Source organism: Parasteatoda tepidariorum, chromosome 4 (assembly GCF_982258835.1).
Source record: "Parasteatoda tepidariorum strain Cologne lab strain chromosome 4, Ptep-v5.0, whole genome shotgun sequence".
NCBI lineage: Eukaryota > Metazoa > Arthropoda > Arachnida > Araneae > Theridiidae > Parasteatoda > Parasteatoda tepidariorum.
In genome coordinates this window covers 63,804,546-63,827,804 of record NC_141758.1, presented here as the reverse complement: position 1 = coordinate 63,827,804, position 23,259 = coordinate 63,804,546, and the positions used below count along the sequence as shown (strand labels likewise).

The following is a 23,259-nucleotide window of genomic DNA, read 5'->3' as shown; positions in this document are numbered from 1 at the left end:
TGAAGAAAAACATCTTTATTTTTCCAAAAAACATTGTTTTACGAATTTGTTCGTCTCTTTAGCAGCTTCTTAAATGAATTCATCAATAAAGAAAACATTTCTTCTAGGAGATTGATTACATATATGAATGAAACTCCCAACCATATTCCTATATATCCTGCTAGATTGCTTGATATTTCAATGCTCTGAAAGAAAAATGCAAAAAAATATTGAAATATATGAATAATACTTAAGCAATAAAATCCGTAATCAACGACCTCAATTTATCTTCTTAGAATTCCTGCCAATCAATATGGAATTTATTAGAATTCTCATCAAAAGAATATGGGTGCTAAATAATATTTCAGAGGCGAAATAGCAAACACATTATAAAAATTTGTAGTGTCAGTGTTGAGTAAAGGAAATATTAAGAACTTCAAAATTAGTCTGATTGAAGAAGGAAAATTACAGAAAAGAAAATCAGATTATCAAGCAATCAAACTGGTTTTGATGTTCCATATCCCCCTTCCTCAGAAGTGATTCGTCATATTTTTATAATGTTTTTTCTTCTCACTTAAATAATAATTCGAAGCTCCTATAAGCACGCTTTTTAACTTCACTTTTTGGCAAAGTTTCTAAAAATATGTTTCAAGAACGTTGATTACGGAATAATCTTTCTCTTATAGAAAATATTTTTTTGCGGGATTTTAAAAATTACATTCCAATGGTGTGTAAGAAATTTTCAATTTTAAACATATTTTGAATATATGAACTACATTTTAACATGTTTTATCTTAATTTTAAAAAATAAACCATTTTCTTACCTCGTATTTCGGTATGTAATTGTAGGTCGTAGTTTGCATGTTATTCAAGTTTATAGTCACAGAGATTAAGTGCCTAAAAATATATATAAAACGAATTCTTTAATTCACATTTAACATAATAATATATCACTTAGTTATTCACATTGGTCACTTTTCACTTAAATTGGAATTCTTGATATAAAACTCCAATTTTTTGAATTAAGCAAAACTGTGAGAAAAAAGCAAAAATAGTAATGTTATTGTTCTATGAACCAAAACATTCCGTATTTTCAAGCTCAACATAACAGAAAAAAAGACAAACAAGTTGCAACAAGGGAAGCACTGGTTTTAATAATAAGGGAAGAGAAACGAAGTTGAATACGATTATCAGTTTGAGGAAAAGAGATTTAAAAAAAGTAAAACTATCTTTATTTAGATGATCTTATTTCCTTTTTTTTTGTCTGTATAAAATTTAGAAGTTCGAAAGGGAAACTCAAAAGTTGTCAATAGATTGTTGAAAATTGTCGGACAATAGAATATCACAGGACTCCTTGTTATACTAATTGCTTTCGTATATTGTCATATGCTCTATTTGTTATGCCAAAAAACGGATAAATATACTAAAATTGCCATAGCTTACAGCATTTATTTCAAAGCACTAAATAAAGCAGTTAATATGGCTCCAGCTCCTTTTTTGCAACAAAAACTTTTTTTTTATTTAATATATCCAATAATTTCAGAACCAACACATTTATGGAATCATTCGGAGATAATTGTTTGAGAAAAATTAAAACTCCGAACAAACAGTGAGTAATAGGCCAAAAATAACCACGTCAAAAACTAGAATATAGAAACTAGAAAATAGAATACAAAAACTTAGACACTAATATAGAAATCTTTTAAACGTCATTAATATTTCAGAGGAAAGAGGCTTTAGTAAATGTATATAGCTAATCTTAAACATCTTTTATTATAAACTGTTTTAAGCTAAAAGAATTAATAATGAATATACAGTGTGTTTATAAAGTCCCGGACCCATTTTGATGGTTAATAACTCATAAAATAATAAAGATAGATTAAATTTAATAACATAAATGGTTAGATAAACTCAAAAAGTTTCATGACCCTTGTCAATGAACTTCCACGTGTGCCCCCTTCGCATGGAGAATATCAAGTCGATAGTCAATTTCACGCCAGGTTACGACAAGCATTATGAGTTATTAAACATCAAAATGGGCCCAAAATGGGTACTTCTGGCATTGTTAATCGCCATAATGTGCGCATATGGGGATCTGAAAACCGCCATGAATACCGTGAGACACAAAGGGATTCTCCAAAGGTTAATGTGTGGTGTGGACTAATGCACGACTGAGTCATTGGACTTTCTTTTTTTCAGAAAAGACGGTTTCATCAGTCGTATACTTAGACATGTTCGAAAACTTCGTATTTCCACAACTAGAAGAGCTTCAGCCGCATGTCTTTTTGAAACAAGATGGTGCACCACCTCATTGGGGCATCATCGTTCGTAGTTCTTTGAATGACCATTCTCCAGGAAGATGGATTGGACGAGGGGGTTCTCAAATCCTTGGCCACCCAGATCACCTGATATAACGCCGCTGGACTTTTTTTTTCGGGGATTTATAAAGGACAATGTTTACTGGAGGATCGTGTCGAACATTGATGACCTACAAGCCAGAATTACAACCGCCATAGCCTCTCTGAATGCCGACATGCTTGTCGCTACCTGGCGTGAAATTGACTATCGACTTGATATTATCATTGCGACGAAGGGGGCACACGTGAAAGTTCATTGCCAAGGGACATGAAACTTTTTGAGTCTATCTAACCATTTATGTTATTAATTTTAATCTATCTTTATTATTTTATGAGTAATTAAACATCAAAATGGGTTCGGGACTTTATAAGAACCCTGTATATTTACTTTACATTCGTAATCAAAAGCAATTAAATAATAATCACCTTCCTGAAAAACTAATTTCTAATTTAGAATTCGTATTCTGAATAATGAACTGCCAAAAATATACAATTAATGAAATTTAAAACGTGCATGAGAGTAAGACAATTTTGATAAATAAAATTAGGCAAAAAATTAATACGGTCTTACCCCGCTATAATGAACTCTGAATATAGTAAACACTCAGTTGTAGTGAGTGTTTATACTGGTCCCGTCTAAACTGTTATTTGATTAATGTTATTTAATCCGCTTATAGTGAACGGAAAAAACTTCTAGTTTGTTTATAGTGGACAAGTGAACTGAAATTTTGCTTTTGCAAAGAATTTAAATAAACTGATAATACACAAAAGAGACTGATAATACTCAAAAACTTATAACGCAGCTAACTTTATTCACACCTCATGTTCACTCAAGCGTTTTTTAAATCGTATGTTTCAAGTGAAACATGCGCGAATTAGTATTCGAAGATTTTCGCGACCCGACTTGGCGAATGTAACATTGGCGAATTTCAAAATACGGTGCCAAAGAGGCGTCCGGGAGTCAACAATGTGTAAAATCACGTCCCGTCCAAACTGATATTTAGTTAATGTTATTTCTTCCGCTTATAGTGAACAGCAAAAAACTTCTAGTTTGTTTATAGTGGACAAGTGAACTGAAATTTTGCTTTTGCAAAGAATTTAAATAAACTGATAATACACTGATAATACACAAAAGAAACTGATAATACTCAAAAACTTATAACGCAGCTAAATTTATTCACACCTCATGTTCACTTATGAGTTTTTTAAATCGTATGTTTCAAGTGAAACATGCGCGAATTAGTATTCGAAGATTTTCGCGACCCGACTTGGCGAATGTAACATTGGCGAATTTCAAAATACGGTGCCAAAGAAGTGCCCGGGAGTCAACAATGTGTAAAGTCGCGTTCCGTCCAAACTGATATTTAGTTAATGTTATTTCCTCCGCTTATAGTGAACAGCAAAAAACTTCTAGTTTGTTTATAGTGGACAAGTGAACTGAAATTTTGCTTTTGCAAAGAATTTGAATAAACTGATAATACACTGATAATACACAAAAGAGACTGATAATACTCAAAAACTTTTAAAGCAGCTAAATTTATTCACACCTCATGTTCACTCATGCGTTTTTTAAATCGTATGTTTCAAGTGAAACATTTGCGAATTAGTATTCAAAGGTTTTCGCGACCCGACTTGGCGAATGTAACATTGGCGAATTTCAAAATACGGTGCCAAAGAAGTGCCCGGGAGTCAACAATGTGTAAAGTCGCGTCCCGTCCAAACTGATATTTAGTTAATGTTATTTCCTCCACTTATAGTGAACAGCAAAAAACTTCTAGTTTGTTTATAGTGGACAAGTGAACTGAAATTTTGCTTTTGCAAAGAATTTGAATAAACTGATAATACACTGATAATACACAAAAGAGACTGATAATACTCAAAAACTTTTAAAGCAGCTAAATTTATTCACACCTCATGTTCACTCATGCGTTTTTTAAATCGTATGTTTCAAGTGAAACATTTGCGAATTAGTATTCAAAGGTTTTCGCGACCCGACTTGGCGAATGTAACATTGGCGAATTTCAAAATACGGTGCCAAAGAAGTGCCCGGGAGTCAACAATGTGTAAAGTCGCGTCCCGTCCAAACTGATATTTAGTTAATGTTATTTCCTCCGCTTATAGTGAACAGCAAAAAACTTCTAGTTTGTTTATAGTGGACAAGTGAACTGAAATTTTTCTTTTGCAAAGAATTTGAATAAACTGATAATACACTGATAATACACAAAAGAGACTGATAATACTCGAAAACTTATAACGCAGCTAAATTTATTCACACCTCATGTTCACTTATGCGTTTTTTAAATCGTATGTTTCAAGTGAAACATGCGCGAATTACTATTCAAAGGTTTTCGCGACCCGACTTGGCGAATGTAACATTGGCGAATTTCAAAATACGGTGCCAAAGAAGTGCCCGGGAGTCAACAATGTGTAAAGTCGCGTCCCGTCTAAACTGATATTTAGTTAATGTTATTTCCTCCGCTTATAGTGAACAGCAAAAAACTTCTAGTTTGTTTATAGTGGACAAGTGAACTGAAATTTTGCTTTTGCAAAGAATTTGAATAAACTGATAATACACAAAAGAGACTGATAATACTCAAAAACTTTTAAAGCAGCTAAATTTATTCACACCTCATGTTCACTCATGCGTTTTTTAAATCGTATGTTTCAAGTGAAACATTTGCGAATTAGTATTCAAAGGTTTTCGCGACCCGACTTGGCGAATGTAACATTGGCGAATTTCAAAATACGGTGCCAAAGAAGTGCCCGGGAGTCAACAATGTGTAAAGTCGCGTCCCGTCTAAACTGATATTTAGTTAATGTTATTTCCTCCGCTTATAGTGAACAGCAAAAAACTTCTAGTTTGTTTATAGTGGACAAGTGAACTGAAATTTTGCTTTTGCAAAGAATTTGAATAAACTGATAATACACTGATAATACACAAAAGAGACTGATAATACTCAAAAACTTTTAAAGCAGCTAAATTTATTCACACCTCATGTTCACTCATGCGTTTTTTAAATCGTATGTTTCAAGTGAAACATTTGCGAATTAGTATTCAAAGGTTTTCGCGACCCGACTTGGCGAATGTAACATTGGCGAATTTCAAAATACGGTGCCAAAGAAGTGCCCGGGAGTCAACAATGTGTAAAGTCGCGTCCCGTCCAAACTGATATTTAGTTAATGTTATTTCCTCCACTTATAGTGAACAGCAAAAAACTTCTAGTTTGTTTATAGTGGACAAGTGAACTGAAATTTTGCTTTTGCAAAGAATTTGAATAAACTGATAATATACTGATAATACACAAAAGAGACTGATAATACTCAAAAACTTTTAAAGCAGCTAAATTTATTCACACCTCATGTTCACTCATGCGTTTTTTAAATCGTATGTTTCAAGTGAAACATTTGCGAATTAGTATTCAAAGGTTTTCGCGACCCGACTTGGCGAATGTAACATTGGCGAATTTCAAAATACGGTGCCAAAGAAGTGCCTGGGAGTCAACAATGTGTAAAGTCACGTCCCGTCCAAACTGATCTTAGTTAATGTTATTTCCTCCGCTTATAGTGAACGGCAAAAAACTTCTAGTTTGTTCATAGTGGACAAGTGAACTGAAATTTCACTTTTACAAGCATTTAAATGAACATTTCAAAATTCAAAGCATCTATTTATGGCTTTTAATTAAAAATGAAGTAAGACATATTATAGAGATAGTTTAAAATGTGTGATTTCGCTGAAAATGAATAAATCGAGTGATTTTAAAAACTAACACATGGGAGAGTAAATCGGTTGCAGAGAAATTTAAACTTTTAAATGCAACTTTTTTCAAAAGTAATGAACATTTAAAAGATAAAAGTTTGAAATATTCGTTGTAGGGAGATAACTATTTCGTTATATGGAGAATATTTTGAATGTTATTTAAAGTTCCGATTTCCAATTTCGTTACAAGGGAAATTTACTGAAAGAAAACCCTGTTGTAGAGAGAATTCACTAGATTAATTAGCTAATATTTTATAGAACAAATCTTGTATTTTTGTAAGCACTATATTTTAAGAATACTACAGCAATTTGTTAATGAATAATTTTATGGATATAGTGAATAACCGTTTATACAGTGCGCTTATCGCTGGGTTCTCAGATGGTTCACTATAGCGGGGTCCAATTGTATGTTAACTTAGCAAAGTTCAGCATGAAAAAAAATAGTTAAAATTATAAATTAATCAATCGCTTGTTTTCCAATGGCATAGTATCTAGTAGATCATAAAAAATTATGATTTATAAATTGTTGCCTGCTTGATTGATTAAAGTACCCCTATATTTTTTTTCGCAAAATATATTATTATATTTATGAGTTTACTTTTTTAAAGCTTCATAATCCCGAGTAAAATATCGCCTTTTTTGCCATTATGAAAATCTCAGATCTCAAAAAGTGAAATAAATATTTGTTTATTAACCCTGAAAAAAAAAAAAACATTCTTACTTCATCTTTTCTTTCATCATATTATTTGTATGTTTTCCACAAAAGCCCTGAAAATAAAATGAAACAACTTTATCATAAATGATAATAAACAAAAATTAATATTTCTACTAGGAGCTAAGATAGGAGGAGATAGAGGAATTTTTTAAAATCTTTTTATGTAATAGCAGATCTAATTACACAATCTTTATCTAATTACATATCTTAAGGGAAAAATTCAATTTTAAGTCTTGTAGCTTATCTTTGCCCGCATCATATCGCTTATTAATAGCTTATATGAATTATATTGAATCGGATGAAAGTGATAACAATTTTAGGACATTTTTTTACCAATTTCAACAAAATTGGTTTTCATGCGACAAAAAAAAGAAAAAATATTGCAATAAAATTTTTGATTACTTCCTGATTTTTTCGAGAGCTTAAATGTTAGCTGTGGGTTTATGTCATATGATAGCACATACTTCCTTCATTTTAAGATCGCTCCATGTTAAGAATTTAATTTCATTTTCTTAATTTAGCATGACCGCATGAAATTTCACCCGGTCCCCAGGCAAGTTCTTATTGGATCCCTGTGCCAGATGAAGATACAAGTTTTTATCTATGCATTCCTGAATCTACCAAGCAAAATCAACACACGTTAGTTTTTATTAAACATTAAATGTAATAAAGGTAGGTATATTGATTTACTGCACTCTAGAGCTGCACAATGGGCTATTGGCGACGGTTTGGGAAACATCTTGACCCTAAACGTATGGAAATGACTGGTAAAAAATAATTTAATTTGTTTAAAAATAGCTTTTTAACCATCAAGAAATGAATTAAAATTGCCATACCAATAGTAATTGAACCAATTTAATAAATGAAAATAATAATCAAATTTACCTTACGATTTGTTTCTACTGAGTCTTTAGTTGCTATGTAGTTTTCTTCTCTGAAATAATAAACATATCGACAAATTACAACCGTCTTATGTAGTACTCAAATCAAATGACTTAAATTATAATATATATAAACGAGATATTTTTAAGTGTCCTATTTTAAAATTATCTGTGCTATGTCCTATTTTAAAATTATCTAGTATCAAAACGCACCGCAAAAAGTTCCGCTTACGATAGCGTGTAGAGTTACCTAGTTAAAGTAGTTAAAGTGTTAAAGTTATTAATAGATAATTTGAAAATAAATGACCTCATAAAAGAACTTTCAAACACATATCTGTTTGATAATAAACTGGACTATTATTCGTGCAAAAAACTACCTGGGAATCATTGTACCTTGAAGTCATATATATATATATATATATATATATATATATATATATATATATATATATATATATATATATATATATATATATATATATATATATATATATATATATATATATATATATATAGGGGAGAGTCGGGTAGCCCCGCCCACAGTCAATTTCATATGTACAGAATATTTTTTCTAGTCAATGAGCCATCGGACAAAAAAAAATTAACAAAATACTTGCAACAAATAAAATAGAACACATTAAGTTAAAATATCACGTAAAAACAGAAAACAAAACGTTCAGAAAAAACACTATAAAACATAAAAGGAAGGATCTATGAAGCTGGCAGTGAATTCAAATGAACTTACATGAACGGGAAATTTCTCAAGAACGATATAAAATATTTTCGTAACAAGATTGCTCGATTACAAAATATGAAAATAGACCATCGAATTGAGGTACAAACTTAAATAGAGGGATTTTGTATTATAGTGCATTCTTATTGCAGTACTGAAGCGTGATTAATTTGTTAGTAACCTTGGAGGGGCCCGTAATTGAATGTGCGCAATGTAAAATTATACTGGATAATTTAAAGAAGTTGACAATTAATAATTTTAGAAAAATAATAATTTCACAAAATTAACTTTTATTTAAGAATAAAAATGGAAAAGAGAAAGAAACACGAATGGCCTGTTTTGCCCATTATTTCAGCCACTGATATGCCCGAAATGGATTTGCACATGGTAAAAATAATATAAATTAAAAAAAGTTTTTTAGTGAATTTATTTGCAATAATATACGATTAACTATGATTTTATATGGAATTTAATTACTTTAGTTGGGTATCCATTGTTTTTTTTTTTTCTAAAATTTGGAAAGAATTTGTCTATTTGTGTTTTGGATTAATAAACATTACTACTTATTCTTTTAATTCTATTCATTCGATTTAAAATGATATTTAAATAGACACTCTTAGAAACATTAGAATTTCAAATAATTAGTTTATTTGTATTAAAATTAAAATCATTTCTTTTATCGTATTAATCAACAAAGCTGATATTTTCTTCTTTTATAATACCCAAATCCAAAAAATTGAAATTAATATTATCATCATGATTACGAAGCAAGATTAATTCCTTGCGGTAAATATTATTTAATAAAATAATATTATCTTGAAAATTAAAGATAATTAATTCATGTAAAAATAAATTAGCTAAAAGAGATGAATATTTAGATCCTTGTGGTATTCCATCAATCTGAAGACAAATATCTTTTCCATTGTAAAGATAATTATTGAAGAGACAAAAATAAGTAAAAATTTCCAAATAATCAAAATCGAAATTAGGATATTTTTAAAATCATAGTAATAATTCAAAGGGACATCTTTTAGTTTAGAAAGGGGAATGCTATTGAAAAGATCCTGGAAATCAAAAGTAGCAATAAAATCAATTTCATTATGGTTAATAAATTCAAAAATCGGTTGATTATTTGTGATAATCCAAGAAAAACCTTCTTTAATAATACTGTTAATAATTTTATTTAAGTGGTTAGAGAAAATGGTGCAGGTTCAGTTAGGTAAGTATTAGACTCACATGTGATTGTTTTAAATTTTATAGGAATTTTTTGAAATTATGGACTGATATTTAAGTAAGGAAACATTTTTTCAGATTTTTATTATTTTAATTTTCCTTTTTCCCGTTTTTCACTGTTCTGTAATTTGTCCCATGTTTTCTCTACATTTTGAACTTTGAATATATATATATATATATATATATATATATATATATATATATATATATATATATATATATATATATATATATATATATATATATATATATATATATATATATATATATATATATATATATATATATATATATATATATATATATATATATATATATATATATATATATATATATACATATATATATATATATATATATATATATTACATATATATACATATATATATATATATATATATATATATATATATATATATATATATATATATATATATATATATATATATATTACATATATATATATATATATATATATATATATATATATATATATATATATATATATATATATATATATATATATATATATATATATATATATATATATATATATATATATATATATATATATATATATATATATATATAAACACGTTACAAACTCTTTTGTGATAGAAGATTACAGTAAAGTCACATGATTTTATGATAATACAAATTCATTTTGACTTACAAACAGGCTTTTCTGCAGTTCTTTTCTTTGCATATCTCTGTTTTCTCTTCAATTTTCTGTAGATCTGTAAAATATTTCTCGCTAGTTGGAGCTGCATCCCGAAAAGACAAGAAAAATTGGTTGTAAACTGTAGTTTTTTTTGGCTAATATTTATCATAGTGCATAACTATGTGCGAAAGAATTATCAGGCTCTTTCGTGCTTCGACATTTTATTTATTCACATTTCAAATAGCTATGCGGCATGAATAATGAATCGTTTGTTTTCTGACTTTAGGCCTGCCAATAATTCGTGAATGGATATTTTTAGAGCAAGCATACAAGCACACCGGGCAAACAATTAGTCACCCCTAGAGAAATCATGAAAAACATCATTTAATTGAGTGTAACACTGCCTCTGAATTCGATAGCCATCTGGATTCGGTTAGGAAGTGTGTCCATATGGTTTTGAAGGTACGTCGAATCCTGTTTAAACCCTTCACTGAGGATTTTATCGCGCAAATCCACCAATTTGCGAGGATGCGTTTTACCCGTTGTTTCAACATATCCTACAAATTTTAAAAGGGGTTATAGTCAAGTCATTTTACAGGCCAGTCGAGATGTAATTGTGTGTCTGAGTGTTCATAAAACCAGTCACATATTCTTCCAGCCCAATGAACTTTGCTGTTGTCATCTTGAAAAATAGGGGTATCGACTACACACTCTTCGTGACTGAGAGGCAACATCAAATCATCCAGAATGTTCAAATAAACATGTTGGTTCATGTTAGTGGCTACTGTAGTGAGGGGGCTCAATCCATAATAAGAAAAACGCTCAGAGAGCATGGCAAAATTACCTTCGACTCTGACCTTCCGCACAGTCAGGATGAAATATTTCATCTGCTCTTCGTAGCACTCGATGACGTGCTTCTTTCGATTAAAGGCAAATACGTGATTCGTCAGACCATATTACATTCCGCAAGTCAGTAACTGTCTACTTTCGGTGACTTCTAGCACACTGAAGTCTGAAAGCCCACTGTTGCACCACTACTTATAGACACGTTGAACAGCCGTTATCGAAACTCTAACAAATCCACCAACTTCATTCCCCGTATGACCATGAGCATGGCCAAACACAATTGCTCATTTTTACCACTCTATGACATCCTTACACTTATTTATATTTACACGCAATTTCCGCTTCAAACAAAAAATCTTACTGATAGCTACTTACCTTTGATCACGCTGAAGCAGTGTGCACGCAGTTGAGGACATCACTTGACCACTGCGTCATCTAACGGAACTTAACGATTTGCTTAACGCTTGCGCAATAGGGCGACTAAAGTTTTTGTCCGGTGAGCTTAGTTATGAGAAATTTTTAAAAATCCACTAACCCAGCAGAAAACTAAGAAATATTTTTTGAAGCACATTATGCTCATCAATTTGTAATTTGTACATTCCATGAAATTGAGGACAGTGCTTTACTTAAAGAAAAGTATTTATTTTCATTTCACTTACGTAGGAGAGGGTTTTAATTACATGGGACAAGACCGGGTGACAGGTTTAAAACGGATACTTCAAATGTGAGGAAATTAATTCTGTTTTCTAGCGGACTCCGAAATATAAAAATTCAAACTCCGAAATATAGTTGACTCGTCAAGAAGAAGGGCCTTCCATATTGGCGTATCGTTGCTGATCAGCTCATAGTGTCTGTGAAGATAAATTTATTTTACTAAACTCTCTTCTCTTGTTTTTAAGCTATCCTTATTTATTGCTTATTATTGTCTTTTAGTCCAGCTTAATGTACATTTTCTAAAAATTTATACCCTAACAAACGATAAGGATTTAGTCCAATAGCAGCACTATTCGGTTTCGTTTCGATAGCCTTTGCTTGCGGTGTAAGATCAGGTACTTCCCGGTCACGTGTCACCCCCGATGATTTCTGTCTAGCCTTGGCCAACGAAAACTGCAGTGCAGCAGTAGAAGGAGATAGCAGTATCAAAGGCTAAACAAAGATTTTACGGTCAAGAGGACAAAATTTATTGCAGATCTCTTTCCAAAACCCAAAAACCCTTATTATCATATTTTCTAGAATTTTTTAAGATCCATTATGCAAAATTGAAGTTTTTGTATAGATATAAAGAAATTTTCTTGCCATTTTCTATTAAAAACATTATTAAACACTATATATTAGTAAGAAATTTCGGTTGAGTCCTCAGTATTTCCAGGCCCTGACACAATTGTCCTTCTTTCTTTTCTTTAGTATGGCCTTGATTACTTCAGATGAAAATCACATGCATACTTTTCTCAAAATATCATATAAAATATGTTACTTTCTCTGTTACATTTTCACTGAAATCCCACTATTTTTAAATTTTCCATAGAGTTTACATGCATGCAATACGAAAAAGAAAGATACCCGCAATAACTTTTGTTCTAATATCGGATTTTCACTCATTAAATGTCGATCATAATGGCTCCAGGGGTTGGCCTCAAATATCCAAATTATTTAGTGCTAACTATTAATTAAGTTACGAAACTAGGCGAGCGTTAGCGAGCAGGGGGCGCAGCCCACTAGTTATATTAATTTCTTCAATTTCTATTTTATAATTAAAATGCAATAACTACTTAAATGAAGATGCAAATTTTATAAAAGATGTCATATTTTCTTCAATGAAATTTTAAAATCAACGATGATTATCTAGTATGGTGTTTAGATATTGGGTATCACTACAAAAAGAAAATAGAGTTGCCGAATATGCAGCCAACATTTTCAAACGTATTATAATTTACAACACCTTATCTATAGTGTCAAGCGTCTTAATATTAGATCAAATTTTTCGATTACCTGACCGTTCGTATTTCGCAGAATTATACAACTATGTAACGACATTTATAGATTTTTCAAAATTTCATTCCTTACGTTACCATGTAAATTATTATTGTAATAATAAAATATATTTTTTAATACTGTAATTCAGGTTTTTCTTTCAATTAAACATTCGTATTTAAATTATTGTCAAGTTTTTTAACAAAAAAAAAGCTTAAAATTATAGCTGAAAATTGAATTTTGTTAAGAAATTAAAAACATTCGAAAGTTTAAAAAATACTCGATGCTAAACTGGGAACTATTTCCAAATATACTAAGTTTTCGAAAAATAAAGAAAACTTATAGTTTTATAATTGTTTCTCTTTGCAGTAATTAAAAGTGCATATCTGTGCAAATAAAAAAAATACAACTTGTTTTGTTTTTAAATGGAGAAGAATTTATTTTTATTAATATAAAAAATATTTTATACCATAATTTTATTTTGACGTTCAAACTTATTCTCTCCCACTAACTCTAAGAAAGTTGTCTTTTTAAAAATGATAATGCTGAAAAAAATTTGCTTAAAGCACTTGTTAAAATAATTTCTCATTTTTAGCACTATTGACATGATACTGTTATATCGAAAAAATGCTCAATATGCCTCATTCTGTAGACAGTAAATACTAAAAACTGAAAATTGTAAGTTCAAAAATGTGCAATTTGTTTTAATCATCATCTTTAAAAATTTGCTCTTTTCAACTGTGATTTTTTTTAATTCTATAATGAAGAGTATTAAGACATTTTTTTGTTACATATTATAGCTGTATGTTCAGAAAATAGTTTTAAGATACTTTTTCTTAAAAAAATATTATGAATAGAAATTTTTTTTATAATTCGCTGTAAGGAAACAAGAATGTTATTGTTTGATTGATGCTCAATTTAACAGTGCCAATGATTTTCCTAGATTTGAAATCTGTTGGACAAAACATTTTATTGCTTGAAACAATAAAACTTATTAAAATAACTTAAGAAAGTAAACTGATTCTTTGCTTTCTTAAGAGTGGCAAAAGAAAGACGAGGAAAATAGTCAACCCCGTTTACCATCATACTAATTATGCACTAAATCATATAACTTAAGTAATTAAGTTACATGATTATGTGATAACTTATTTATCACATAACTTATGTACTATTAACTTCAGGGTGTAAAAATATAAACTCGGTCAAAATATGAAGTATACCCTAAATTCTATCTATAATAAATTTTGAATCGTAGGCAAAAGAAATAAATTTTCAAACAATTTCGAGTAAGACGGAGACGTTAAATTTTTATTACCTTGTTGCAATATAACTTTATATCCAAGGGTCATGGCAATTTTTACTGATTCATAAATACCCCTAAAAATGTCACTTACCTGGTTTTTCCACTAAGCATTTCAAATAGCCGAACTATACCTTTCAGTTTTGTAATTGATTTCGTAGCATTGTTCAGTACTGAGTAATTGATTTCTTTAAATTCATTCTGTATGAAGAAGGGGTATTTAGCTAGTAACAATAGTAGTAATTTGATAAATAATAATAATTTGATTATGGAGGTTTGTCATTCCATTGTCTCAATCTACTTTTGATAATTCAGTTGCTGACGGAATTGTTTTATATCCTTAAAAAATGCTTTTCAGAGCATCAGTAAAAAAATAATAATAAATAAATTAATACAAAAATTGTACTGCACTGATATTTTCGAAAGTTGTGACTAATTATATATTATTTTTTCAATCGATGAACCATAACCATTATCTTAAGTAAAACTTATTTTAATAACGCGCTAAGTATTTTAATTAAATATACTATATTACTAAATGAATAATTCCAAGAAACTAAAGTGGAAAGATAAAAACTTTCAAAAACATTGAAAATTTGAAAAAAATATGAAGAAGCAAATAAAAGTTGACATGCGTAAAGCTCTAAAAAATTTCACATCACGAGTTATTCACATCTGGTAGCCTTGAGAATGGCGATATTTGAAGCAAATAATTGGAGCGCTCAGTAATAGGCTACCATTTTCAAGATTCACTAGATGTGAATAAGGAAAACAAAAGTGATTTTAAACAAAGAAAATTATTGCCAACGAAAATGGCTATATTGGCAACGTAATGGTAGTATGTCAATTTCTATGGATTCATTTGTGTTTTATCCACGTTTTTTTTCTTCATTTTACTCTATGTAGTACAAAGTATATACTTTTGGACTATAAGTTTTTATTTCATGTAAACAGTAACAAACTATTATTTATCTGAACAACAGAAAAAATAACCATACATTTATTTTCAAGGAATTTTTTTAGTGAAACAAGTTTTACAATTGTGTGAATTTTTTTTAAATTCTTCAATTAGTTTCCGAGATATGGCAAAATACATAAAAAATGACATTAACACAAGTTATGGATACAATTTTTTAAACGTTCTTAAGATCAAATTATTATGGCTAATTATTTTTCAAATTAAGACTACCTCAAACCAGACTATAACGCTATTTCATTCTAGACTAATTCAAATAAAATAAATTTAGTTAAAAAAAATGGTATAATACTTTTACACTTACCACTATCGAAACATATATCCTTACTTAAAGGATACTGCATCTTATATAAAAGTAAAACACAACCCTTAACTTCGAAACTGGCATTAGCTTGACATTCTTGGAAGCATTCCTGAAATATGTAAATAAAAATTATAGAATCACAGATATTAATACGCTTTTTTTAACCCCCGCAATTGAAGACTAATGGAATATATATATATATATATATATATATATATATATATATATATATATATATATATATATATATATATATATATATATATATATATATATATATATATATATATATATATATATATATATATATATATATATATATATATATATATGGGTGATTCTCACGAAATATGACAATTCGGACTGAAAAATTTCTTCAAATTTAAAGTCGTCAAAATAATCTAAAATTGTTTTTGAATACTTCTTTAGTTACACTCATTAATATCTTACAGACTGCAGTGTAGTTTATTGACATTTGCTCGGGGAAAAAATAAAGTAGAAATTCATCAAATCTTGCAAGCCAGGAAAATGACATATTAGCTTAGAAGTTTAAAACACAGTCCTTCTAAGTTAATGCTAAGTAACTCAATTTAAGCCTTTATGTTAGATGGACCATAAATTGCTTAAATTAATTCTTTTTATCCTCTGAATTGAAAAAAATTTTGCTGCTGATATGCACAGAATAAAATTATGTATAATAATCAATCAATAAATAAATAAATAACTTTGATTACATCCAAGCATATTACAATCATACATAATCTTGGTATTAGGTTAATATTTGCTTTCCCTCCGTACAGTATTAGCAGTTAAAAAGAAATTTGGTAACACTTCAATGTCCTGGCATTCATAAGCCAGGAAAATGACAGCCAGGATAATGACAAATTCGCCATTTTATAGCATATAACTTTACTTTAAATAAATATTTCGGCCTAAGACGTTTATATTCTGTAGAAAACAACAGGATTTCTTAAAATAACTCTGATAAATCTATGTAGTTTATGTTATTAATGATTTCAAGAAGCCAAGAAAATGACAACACAAAAACCTACTCACCTTGAAAAAAGTTTTGAAATAGATTTTGAACCAGAAAATTGGTTCTTTATTCATGCAACATGACATGTTCATATAGGAGGGTATCTAATCAATCTATTAACATAAGATATTAATTGCTGCTTCTATCTATTTTGGTTACAAACCACTAAATAAAAGTAGCCAGGAAAATGATGGATTTTCTTGGGACAAAAAAATTATTGACAGAAAAAATTAATTTAAACGAAGTTTTTGTAAATAATACCCTCTGCGTATATTCTAGAAATGCGTATATTCTAGAACGGTTGGGATAAAAAAATTAGACATTGAAAAATTTGTAGGAAGTTTTGAAGCTAGTTATTATTGGAAACATTGTTTGGGACACGCCAGAAAAATGACATTTTGAAGTTCAATTAAATTTTTTAACTATACAAAACAGTCAATGCTAGTGCAAAGTCATTTTAAAATGTTAACAGCTATGCTATTTATTAATTTTTTTTAAAAAAAAAGTTCTTTTAGTATTATAGTATTAGACCTTGGAGCAAGGGACAGTGAATTGTCATATTTCGTGAGAATCACCCATATATATATATATATATATATATATATATATATATATATATATATATTCATACACACAAGTGATCATATGCAAAAAAATACAAACAAAACAATTCTTAGAGACGTTAAACAAATATAAACGTTAAGTATTTTAATTAATTAAATATATTTTGCAGTACAAACTTTCAACGAGAAATTCCAGTCAGTTAGTTATTACTAACTTCAATTACATAAAATCAGAGAGTTGCTTTTAATGTCAGAAATATTGTCATGAATGTTGGTTGGATCATTCGCGAAATACTTCTGGCAAAAATATTGGAGCTACGAAAGTAGAGCGAAAAATGCTTCAAAACATGAATATATATTTCGCAGAAATATAGGCAACTTACGCCATCTGTTAACTGAGATCTAAATAAATGATTGAAAAGCATAGAAAAGCTGAAATGAAACAATGAACGTAAAAATAATGGGTTGCGCAAATTTTGCTACTTCTGCATTGTCCGTGGAAATCGTGGTATACACAGTGTGTGGGTAAAGTTTCAATTATTAGAAACACATCCATGTTTCTATATCTCCAGGCAGCAAAAAGATATTATCTAACATTAGAAAGATGCACGATAATACTACCGTGCTGAAAACGCTAGACTCTTGAATCCTATCTTCTAATATTAGAACTGATGTTATATAAGATTAAATCGTATTCGATCTAACATCCAAACTTTCAAAATTATCATCTATTTCATTACTTTTGGTCGAAAGCCACATTTTTGCGAAAGGTTAATAATAATATGGGATATATTATTAATAAAAAAACATTTATTTGCGAACGAAAACGATAAATTAAATATTACTTAAAATATCATTTTTAGCCAATGCAATCGTATGCCAGAAAACACTAGATAGTAGAAGTAAAATATTAGCAGAACTAAACTGAGTTCGCGAGCTCAATTGTTGAGTTATAGCTTCTTCACGATTGTTTACATCGCCATTGTTCCGTCGCTGCCATTGTTTGGGGTAATCAGCTAGAATGAAATTTTAAACTTCAAAGGTATTTAAAATTTACTAATTTTTTAGTAAACTTTATAAATTTCAATACATGAAACCTAAAAGTAATATCGTAGGTACTGTTTTTCCTGTAGAAGCATTAGTGTACGTAATACTCTTGACCGCTTCTTAATCAAAACACTCAAGAATTGAGGTAATACATTTATCAGTAAATATTATGATTGTGCTCATTTTTGACAATGTTTGCAAGTAATAGTTGACTACTCTGCTTAAAACGTATTGTCTGATTATAAATAATAATAATAAGTAATGTAGTTAGTTTAGAATAGGCTCTTAAACATTATGTTTACTTGGTAATTCGCATCAGACAGAATTTCACTGCAACATTGATAAAGATAAAAATAAATTTTTAGTAAGCAAGTTTGTAATGTTAAAATAATGATTAATTAATCTGCTACTTTTTAGTTAAAACCATTACATTTGAAATTTTATTCATTAGACGAATACTATTGTTACATTATTTAAATTTTCTGTTTAAAATATTGTAAAATAATGAGTTAAACATCTTTATTTTCATTTCTTATATATAGACAGGTTTGCTTGTTTTTGTTACATTATTAATTATATTAATTTGCAATTGTTAAAAAGTGGTTAAAAATAAGCAACAATACAGTCTATTCCAAGTGTACTTACGTTAAATGAAGAGCAGTTCTAAAAAAGTTAAAGCAGTTCTAAAACGACTTTTATTCAGAAAGTTTCTTAAAACAAATTTGAACATTTCCTATTGACTCTAGGAGCTTATGCAATGTACAAGAATATTTTGATAGTTAAGTGTTATTGCACTCTATCTTTAAAAAAAAAAGTTTTGAATATGATATATTTTTGTATCTGTATATATACTTGCATATTCACTTCCAATAAAAAAGGCTTAAGGGTTTTATACTATAATTTCTTCTTTAAAAAAAAAAAGAATAAAATTATTATTTGAGAGTGGTTATAAATGAAATATTTTTGAATTCTTGCTCGGTGATAATGAGATTTTTTGGTGCAGGTATTGTTATGGAAATCTACCCATTAAATTTTAGACATTTTCAAATTAAATGATTTAAGTTTTAAAGAAATATTCAATGCTTAATAGTTTTAAATTTAGTGTTTTCAATGAAAAGTTTAACTTTTTTCTCTTATAATTTTAGCTTCGTCTGCTGGATTCAGAAGCTTATCTACCAGGAAGGATTGGAAGGAATTTTGAGATAGGCTTCTGGTCTCTGCAATAATTCACTTTGGCAGAAAGTTGAGGGCATTAAGTTCGATCCGTACAGAAAACAGAACAACTGGTGTGTATATGCTACGGGTGCACTTAAAATTTGTCGGAGCTGAAGATTCTCTTATTGGTTGTTGTGTAGAAGTTTGAAGAAAGGCGCATTCCTGTGTGATTCATCCCTACTGTGTGTTTACATTATTAACTGTGGCTGATCATTTTATAAAAATCTTTCAAAAAAGAGTTGAAAGATTTCCAGGTTTATGGTTTGCTCTGAAATATAGATGCTCACAAACAAAAAGTTGCAACTGAAAGGGGAAAAAAAACTTTAAAGTGCATGAAATGACCTTAAAGTTTTGGAATTTTTTTTAATTTAAAAATAATAATTAAAATGATAATCAACTGCTGCTTTTTGGAATAAAAATTATTTTATTTAATGACAAATTTGTGTTTTTAACTTGTAATTTACCAAAGGATGTTCGATATGTTTAAATAAAACAATGGCGGTAAGAATATATTGCTTTTATAGTTGAGTGAAGTTTATATTGTGTTTTGTTTTAAAATAAAATAATTAAGTTGTGAAATAATATTTGTCATGATTTTATTTTATTAATTTTTTTATTCTTAACTACGGCATTGTGTAATTTATTCTGCAAATTTGTAATAAATCTTCGGAATTTTATAAAATGTGATTGGCAGATATATGTTCATTAATGATATTTAATAGGATATAATGTTAGAAATTTTTTTATAGTCATTATAGTAATGTTTAAGTATTATGAAAACAGATGTAGTTAAAATTCGTTTTCTTTTAAATTTTCAAGATATCGGAAGTAATTTTATTTTAACATTGTTAAACATTAACTATAGCTTATGAACATTTATACTACTAGCATTGTATTTATTACTCTAATTTTGAATTATTCGGTTCAAATTTGAGATAAGAAGTGTATATATGTATTTTTATGATGTTTAAAATAATTATAGTAAAAATTTCTTTGGCTTAATATTTAAAATTTAGCTGAACATTTATTTACACTACTGTAAAAGCAAAAGTTTTAACCAACGTAGAGAAGACTCTTGTTTAAATTTTCATCTGTAAAGTTCTTTGCGAAAGCAAGTTTCTTAAATGCATAACATAATTCTTTTTATGGCTAATTCATCGATACCAGAAACTTGACTCCAGCGTCTGCTTCATTTTTTCAATTTTATTTTCTGAAAAGCTCTGTTTAAAATGTTTACGTATGATACCAGCTTTTTTCTAAACCTATTTATGTCGTAACACATAATCTAAGCAATGGAATTGTTTCAAACAAAAGTCTATTTTGTTATACCAACGCTCTCAAAAGAGTAATGGATTGTAGTCAAATTTTGATCATTCATACTAAAGGCAACTTTTTAAAACTAATGTAAAAAAAATGTTATTATCTTTTCGTCTTATTCTGGAATGCATTTATATATTTGTGCTAATTTAATTTAGATAAAACATAATATTTACTGGCAGTTTTGAAAGTAAAATGTTATGTAAATTGTTTGCAAAGATTGTTGGTTTAGTACATAACACCTTTAAATAATTATCGAATTGATGAAAATTTATGATGTGTTCATGAAAGCTATTTTTACATTATAAAAAAATATTAACAATTTTCATAATATTAGTTGCCTTCCTATTTTCATTTCCTTTGAAAATTTCTACGTTGCGCTTGGGTTTTGTTTCAGGTGCATTGTTAAATAAAATTTCAGATACTAAAAGAATAAAGTTCTCCATTTAAGTTCAGTGAAAAAAGAATTGGAGGAAAATATGTGTAAGTTTGTTGAAGTAAGCAATTTGAATATTTTTAAATTATGTTCTTTATTTAGTCAATTATTACAGGAAATCACAACTTAAAAGTTAAACAGTTTTATTTCATGATTATACGGGGAAAAATTTTAAGTTAAGTTTCCGCTGAGTTTAATTGTAAATATATAACTTTAAGATTATATAGTGAGATTTTTATTACATAATTTCAGAATATAAATAATGAATCAAAATTGTGAAATTACAAATGACTTAAGTTACGACTTTGATAAATCATGTTTTACAAACTAACAAATTCAACTAAAATTTTGATAAAAAAAGGCTCATTTCTAAAAAAAATAAAGAATACATTTTAAAATTATTAATGATATAAAATTCATCAGAAAACCCATTGCAAAGAAAAAAATATCAATTAAAGTTGCGATATAGTATTATTTATTAATTAAATTTAAAATATTCAAAAAAATCACCAGAACGTAAGATATACTATGAAGTGAGAAGGAGGAAAATGGATAATTAGCAGAAATCGCTAATATAATTTTATTTAGTATTTCTGTGTTGCTAAGTAAATAATGCATGGAATGACATTATAAAACTAGTGTTCTACGCCTTACTGCTTCAAAGCAATACAGAAAATTAAGTAAAATTATATCGCCGAATTATTCCACTACCATCCATATCTTCCTTTTGCTTACTCCAAAAACTAAAAAGCAAACGCAGGATAATATCAGAAAATATAAAATCTAACATTATATTGCATCAAAACTAATGAAAGACAATATTATGGCGAACGCTAGATAATATTAGTTTGTATAGAATCAAATATTATATCATGCAGAGCAAACAGAGACCTCTTGTATGTTTCTAATGTAGAAGTTGTGCAATATAACGTTAGATTTTACCGATTTTCTGATGATATCTAATATTAGGCGTTACTTGGGTCAGGCAATCAAAGATGTTAGAATGTTTCTCATTTCTCGTTCTCAATAGTGATCCCGCAGATTGCGAAAAATTATTTTTGTTTTATCCCAGTTTAATTATCTATTTATGACTGCTAATGTTTACTTTCTACTGACATCGTTTTTGTCAAAGATTCGTAAGCTATTACTGAGTTGAACATCCCCTCTCAGTGATTATAGCAAATAGTATACATCATTCAGATTGTGGGAAAATTTCTTCATGGAGACGAAACCCGTGTTAAAAAAAGACTAAGAAAACAGTGCGTTAATATTATTTGCAATATGTTTTATACGTCTACTTGCAGTACAATATTGCTTTGCATTTTTTTTTTCTATTGGGTTGCGCTTATCAATATTCCAACTGACTTATTCAATATAATTTAAGCATTAAACAGTAAAATATACATACGTTTTCATTTGTTGGACCATAACCTCCTCTTTCGTTCCATTTTGATAAGTAATCCACACAGTTTGTGTTATAGGGATGTGGAACACGCTTTTTCAATACCTGTAACAAATAATTAAACTTTATTAAAAAATATTTAAACTTCTCAAAAACTCTTAAAGTTTAGAAAATGAAACTACAGGTATGAACTTGGGTGATGAAAGTCACAACACTTCTAATTAATTTAAAAATTTTGAAATATTAAAATATGTAAAAATTTTAAAATTGTAATTTACTCGAAAAATGAATCAAAATGAAATGTTTAGAGTTAAACAACAGGTTTAAAATACTACCTCTCCTATATTAGATGATGATCTTCTGAATAACTAAATGTATATGTTTATATATTGAATAACTAAATGTATTTGTATATGTTCTTCAAATTAAAGATGTTGAGTGCGTTTATCGACAAGGTTTTTTCTTCAATATGTGGTGATTTGGTTAGGAATTATGAATGAATATTCTTGCTTCTAGAGGCTTACAATCAT

The 23,259-nt window shown here is 28.6% G+C and overlaps 1 protein-coding gene across 1 annotated transcript; it reads right to left on the bottom strand.

The window, feature by feature from the left end:
- On the bottom strand, positions 1–23,259 carry LOC122272808 (uncharacterized). The gene is made up of 8 exons (XM_087162199.1): positions 23,254–23,259; positions 22,736–22,834; positions 15,714–15,822; positions 10,329–10,419; positions 7,694–7,742; positions 6,815–6,861; positions 804–876; positions 1–185 (listed from the first exon to the last, which is right to left on the bottom strand). Exons 1-8 carry the CDS (start codon positions 23,257–23,259, stop codon positions 39–41), a joined length of 621 nt encoding a protein of 206 aa, XP_087018325.1. The 3' UTR covers positions 1–38.

Coding starts and splice junctions, on each gene's coding strand:
- LOC122272808 (XM_087162199.1), bottom strand. Junction 877..6,814: donor ATGATGAAAGAAAAGATGAA/GTAAGAATGTTT, acceptor ATATATTTTTAG/GCACTTAATCTCTGTGACTA. Junction 186..803: donor ATTACATACCGAAATACGAG/GTAAGAAAATGG, acceptor TTTTTCTTTCAG/AGCATTGAAATATCAAGCAA.